Here is a 6,600-nt window from a genome sequence, read left to right as displayed (position 1 = left end):
TGAACAAGTACAAATGATTTAGCCAGTAAAAAAAATCCCATTACTTTGGTGGGAGACCGCATTCAATATTTTTATAGCATCACTGCAGTCCTGAATTCAGCACTGTCCTTGTCCCACTGATATATATATATATATTTTAAAATATTTCAATGCAGCTGTGTTCTAAGCCACTTCTGTGAAGGTGTTTTGTTTGTTTCCTTTCTACTCAGACATGACATGAAGATCATTTATTTTTAGCATTTTTTAAAATTATCCCTTTTATTTCTCCCCCCCCCTTTTTTTTTTTTTAAAGAAATCATTTTTCTCATTGAGAGAAAAACATTAGTTTATTTAAAAATCAGGATTATGAAAAGTGTATCAAATTCCATGTTTACTATTCCAAAAAGTAATTCAATTTTTTCTCTCTAGGGTCTGGTTATGTGCTAGCAAAATTCTTAGCAAAACTAAAGTCAACTCTGGAGAACTTCAGCTTGAATTAGCTGCTACTGAAGTCACACAAACTCTTAAGTGAACTGGGCTACTTTGCCTGTTAGGAATGGTAAAGCCTAGCTCTCTTGCTAAAGTCAGTGCAAAAAAACACATGGTCAAAAGCAGCAGAAAAATAATACTTGAGTGTTGCCAAATTCTGTGACCGTGTCTCTCCTTTTATAGTCTCAAAGTTTAGTTATTTTATTTTAAATCTTTAACAGCCTGTGTTACATCTTCCAGCAAATCCAGATGATGAAAAAAATACAGCTTTAACATTTCTATTTGTGTTTTTCACTCTTTTTCTCTTCCCTTATGGCTCTCTGGGAGATACTGGTAAGTGATGCTCTGGTGCTGGAAATCACGTGTCATGTGAAAACGCTCGGTTCTGCCCAGGCACGCGAACTTTCTTGCTTTGTGCTGGAGAGTCTTTTCTTTGGAAGGGGTTTGAGTCCAAAGAGCCGGCAAGCAGCGACTCGGTACTTCTTGGACATGATGTTGTAGAGGATGGGGTTGATGGCTGCGCTAAGGTAGAAGAGGACAAAGGACACCAAGTTGCAGTACTGGCTGATCACTGCGATCTCCAGGGATCCAACTTCAAAGGATTTGGAAAATAAATATCGTCCTACGTGAAAAGGCAACCAGCAGAGTATGAAAGCAAATACCACCACAACTAAAATAAAAACAGCAGAAGAAATTGTGTTAAGTATGAGTATTAAAATACAGGTGATTATCATTCTATTTCTTTAACAAATCAATCATGAAGAGTGAAAAATGCATCCTGTAAGTTTTCAGTTTTGTGTCTCTCAATACATTCCCTGGGAGTATAAATTAGCAATACTTAATACACATTGATCATATCTAAACAGGCTGCCTGTAGGCTGCACGACTAATCTGAAGTACTTCTGAACTATAAAACATATGATTTTGTAAATACAGAATTAAATAATCAGAATGCTGACAAAAAATAACAATGATTTGCAGTGTTTAACAAGAGCAAATTATATATAATGTGATAGACTTAACACTGTGGTTCATAATGAAGAATTGCTGGGAAGCAAAATTATTGAAGGCAAAGGCCCAAAAATCTAACAAACCAGTGGAACTTGGACCTGTAGAGCACATATGTCAAGGTAAGAACAGACAGCAGTGCATCCCTTCAGACTGTCCATTTTTTTGAATTTGAATTATTCCAAGAAGAGTAAAACTAAATATATAACTGCATAATTATATTTATATCTTTGTAACATTGCACTATCACTGTGGTTGCATTTATATAGAAATAGGACACATGCAGAATAATAGGAATGTGTGTATCTTTGAGCACTGTCTCCTTTGAATTTCCATTCTAGAGAAAGGGAAACTTTTTCTGTTTATTTCTTGTGTGCTATTGACCTTTACTATTTTTCATATTGCTTTGAGTGTATCTATTAATATAGCAGAAAGAGAAAAACAAGAAAACTCAAGCAGGGTTTTTTGACATTCTAATTTTTACCAGTTAACTTGTTCTCTTGTATTAGCAACCCTAGTTGCTCATGTCAAGTCACAGCAGATATAAAGTTAAAAGAGCTAAGGGAGGTGACTACAGGCACCTTTCCCCAAAAATCTTTCTGAACGAGTATTCCCAAGTTTGAATAGATACTTATGTAGGACTTGTGGTGGACTCTAAAGCACAGAGCTGAGATTCAGATCATCTGTTTTCCAGCTCTGCATCTTCTTGAGCCAACCACTTCCACATTTTCCTCAGTATCTTCACCTACAAAATTCAGATACTGTTTCCTTAGCTCACAGCTATGCTCTAGAGTTTAATCCATGTAAAGAATATTATCGTGATTATCACTATGAACAGAATTTTAGGCATAGTCAATATTTTCACATGTGGGCATGCATACCGCTAGTCAGGCTTTCAGCAGTTTGATGTTCAGGCATGCAGAATCACATGGATTTCAATAGGAACAGAACATGATAGCTCCTTTGTAAGTCAGGCTATACATTTCGGTGTTTAATTATGGACCTAGAAGTATAACCTTTCTCTACAATTTAAAAGAAGCGTTGATGCTAATCCCATTTACTTGATGTTCCATGACTTACTAAAGTCTTACAATGTGCCTTCTAAATTTTAAGCAGAACATTAAAACTAATGAGAGCAGACTGCACTGAGCATCTGCTGGTACAGAGCCCTTACTAACTGCTTTTCTTTCCATCCTTCCATCAGACATCAGACTGTTATCATTTAGAGAATATTGGCTCTCTGTCAAAAGACACTCTTGCCACTGTCTTGCTGTTCTCAGACCTTATAAAAGGAAAAGAAAACCACACGGGTGTCTCAAATACTGTAGTGCTTGTGGCACTAGTTCAGGGCAGAAATAAACAGTTACTATTTCAAAATTCTTTGTAGTTAAGTGCACAAAATTATAAATACTGTAGTAATATATGCTAGCAATTTATTTATTGTAAGTAGACATTCATAATCCTGAAACACTAGAAGTGTAAATGATGAATTACTTCCAAGGTCACGCTTACCAGACTGAAGTAATTCTATCTATCATAAAATGTAGCTGAAAGGGCACAAAGAATGCTGTGGGTCTTATTAATCTTCCTGCTATTGCATAGTAATAAAGCAGGACATGAACAAAAAATCAGTTAGGCTCCTATTTAATAATTAAGGAACTTAGGACACGCTGCCACCTCTTCATCTAGTTCATTAGCCCGTCTCTTGAACCTGGCTGAAACGAGCGCATCAGAGCTGCTGCCCACAAAACCTTCTCCATGCAGAGCACCTCATCCCCACCGAAATCCACAGGATGACTTGCACTGCGGAGGACTTTTTGCTTGAAGAAAACTCTGCAGCAGCAGAAGGATTCTGCAGTTTTCAGACACTAAACTGCAGAAAAACTTTCTGGTTTTGTGCATCAAACTCCCACCACATGCACTGGCTTAGCATGTTAAAATTCGTGCTTCTGTGTGCCAATAAGATCTGTTGTTTAAACCATTCAGCAATGTAAATATACAAAGTTAGGAATGACAATGTCTGTCGTCTAGATCCTGTTTTCTTAAAGTCAGTGAGAATTTACAGGATCACAGACCTCAAAGGAGACGCAGTGCTCCCTGTTCAGCACATGCTGGTGTTTTGCTCATATAAAAATGCAGATTAATTTTCATAAGCTTTAAGAGCCATCCTAGTAAATAACTCAAATTTGATAAAAGCTCGATAGTCTTTTTATGTAAAATTGAAAACTACGTGCATATCACATCCTGCAGCTCAACTGTATGGTTTGAGAAGGGTTTAGTTTTGTTTAAAAGTCAAATAAACTATCCTCCTGTAAATAACATCGGTATCCACAACCAAAGAGCAAAAATGTTCAAAAATCTCCAGGGCACTAGCTAATGGTAACTGTAGCATTTGTCCTTGTCAGTGATTGTTACTAACATTTGTTTAACTGTTTGAGAGTCTCCAGCTCAGATCAGTTAGAAACAAGTCTAACAAAGGGGGAGAGTTATTCTATTAATACCTTGAGGTGCAGCCTTTTGTATGAAACATATTCAATAAATGCTTTCCTTTAGATGGAACTGTAGGGAACTACTAGAACTCAGTCTTTCTCACACACACAAACATACACATCCTTTGGAAAAACAGAGCAAAAAGAGCCGTACCTAACATTTTCACAGTTTGCTTGTTGTTCTTATCCCTGATGACAGCATTTGGACCGATGTTCTTTCTCTTTCTCCTCCAGAGCTTCCTCCCAATGAGGCTGTACAGCACGGTCAGGCAAAACACGGGCAGGAAAAAGAAGATGCTGGAGGTCCAGACCATGATGGTGAGTAGCCCCGAGCGGATGGCATACTCCGTGGCTCGGCACTCGTTGGTGCTCATGGGGTTAGTGCCATTCTCATGCTCGACTCCCACCAGGACAAAGATGGGTCCAGCACTAATGAAGGAAACGGCCCAGAGGAAGAGGATGACCAGCTTGACCTTCCCCTTGGTGATGATCACTTTAGCTCGGAGGGGGAAGCAGATTGCAACATACCGCTCCACACTGAGGGCGGTGATGTTGAGGATGGTGGAGTAGGTGCAGCTCTCGCTGATGAACTGGAAGAGCTTGCAGAGGAGGTCCCCGAAGTTCCAGGGCCGGTACTGCCAGAGGCGGAAGAGGTCCAGGGGCATGCAGAGGAAGATGAGCAGGTCGGAAAAGGCCATGCTGGACAGGTAGAAGTTGGTGGTGGTCCTCATGTCCCGGAACCGCGACACCACCAGCATGGTCATGAGGTTGCCGATGATCCCGATGACGAAGAGGAGGACACAGGCGACAGTGATGCCGGTGAGCACGGGCGCGGGGAAAAGGTGCAGCGGGGGCTCGGCGCCCGTCCGGTTCTCCGCGCCGCGGCCGCCCGCGCTCCCCTCTCGCATCCTGCCGCCGCGGGCTGCGCATCACCGCCCGGCGCGCCCGCGGAGCCGCCCCCGCGCAGCCCGGCCAGTGCCTCCGCTGTGCTGCTTGGGCAGGTGCGGAGGGCGGGGAGGGACGAGCCGGCCCCGCTCCGCCTCTCTCCGGGCGCTGCTGCTCCCCCCGGCCCCGGGGAGGGCTGGCACTCGCCGACGCGTCACAGGAGACGTGGGCGCGCTGGCTCCGCGGGTGCGGAGCGGTCCCGCGCCCTCCCGCGCTGCCCCGAGGCTCTGCTAGGGATCCGGAGCCGCAGGGATGAAGAACTAGCTCAGCCCCGCAGCGCAAACCCCTGGCAGCTGCCAAATCCGCACCAGCATCAGCTTTTAAACTTTCTTCACAAGTCCCCCGGCATAGGAGGCTTCGCCCCCGGCGTTCCTGACCCGCAGGCAGTGGCGGGCAGGCGCTCCCTGCCCAGGTTTGGCTGCCCGCACCGCTCCTGCCTGCGCGGGTGTGCTTGACAGGTGCGGTTCCCACTTGTCGCTGTTGCAAAGGGCGGTTGTGCTGTTTGAACAGCGGTAACTTCCTTTTCTTGGTAGTTTCAGTGCGTTTTCTCTGTGCAGAACAAATCGGTGATGTGCAGGGATACGCAGCCTCACGGGGTACATGGGAACGTAATGATGGGTGCAGAAACACAGGGAAAGCTGCAATCACTGTTTCCTCATTTTGTACCTTTGCTCTGCCCTTGGATCTTGGCAGGAGCCCGGTAAGGCTCCAGTTGAGTGAAGATGCAGTAATCACCCTCTTCTGTATGATTTACCTACAATTAAATTTTGATTGAGCACGTTTCTGCTGTCCTAGGCTCTGCCCTTCACAGACACATATATCTGTGTGTTTCCCCAGCTGCAGACTCCTACATAGTACTACAGGATTATATTGCACCTGAGAAGAAATAAGATGGAAGCAGCACAAGGTGAGATGAGGGACAGTAAAGAGACCCCCAGCACACCAGGAAAGGGGGGTTATCTCTCTTTCTTTCCAACTTGTCCCTGTGGAGTGGGACCATTTTTCACTCTTGTTTTTCATCTAGAGGGGCTGCATCCCTTCCCTTGTGCACCATCTCTCAGGTAGCAACCAGTGCTCTGAATCCACACTAGCATCTAGCTTAATTCATCTGAGGTACAGTTTTATGCTGTTTTTTCAGAGTGCATTCACATACGTGTGTATACCATCTGCTAGTGCTGCTATTTCATAGCTGCAGAGCTTAAATGATAGAGCATAAGCGGAGTGTGACACGACACTGTGTGACTCTGCCTGTGCCTCTGAATGCGCCTCTCTTCTATAATTTACTTTCTGTAATAATGCAAGCATAAGCCTTAGTGCTTTGTCTGTATCCTAATTTGGATGATATATTTTTGCAGTTTCTCTGGAATCCCTATTTATCATTCCTGCTCTTGAACTGTGAGACAGTTTTGTAGCAAGTTACTCAACAGTTGCTAAATTTTATGGGGGATGGCTACACATTAATTGTAGTTGAAAAGAAGAAAGAGCCTAACGTGCTTCCCACTTTGTTTATCTAACTGCCTACATAATTGTTTTTTATGTTTCTGAAGAAAAATGATGAGCTGTATGCCAACAATGTACAGTTATTTCATATTAGAATTTTGTGTCCAATCTAATTTAAATGACATTGCATTATATTATAGAGGAGCTGGTGACTGGTTCTGTATTTAGGCTGCCAAATGCTTTGTATTAT

General features: G+C 43.1%; 1 protein-coding gene across 1 annotated transcript; it reads right to left on the bottom strand.

Moving 5' to 3' along the window:
* Nucleotides 1–833: 833 nt before the first annotated feature.
* On the bottom strand, nt 834–4,873 carry GHSR (growth hormone secretagogue receptor; the record flags this gene model as incomplete). Its single annotated transcript, XM_080349709.1, has 2 exons — nt 834–1,138; nt 4,120–4,873. 2 exons carry the CDS (start codon nt 4,871–4,873, stop codon nt 834–836), a joined length of 1,059 nt encoding a protein of 352 aa, XP_080205835.1.
* Nucleotides 4,874–6,600: the final 1,727 nt, after the last annotated feature.

The sequence above is a fragment of the Nesoenas mayeri genome (assembly GCF_963082525.1).
Source record: "Nesoenas mayeri genome assembly, chromosome: 9".
NCBI lineage: Eukaryota > Metazoa > Chordata > Aves > Columbiformes > Columbidae > Nesoenas > Nesoenas mayeri.
This window is presented reverse-complemented; position numbering and strand designations above follow the sequence as displayed.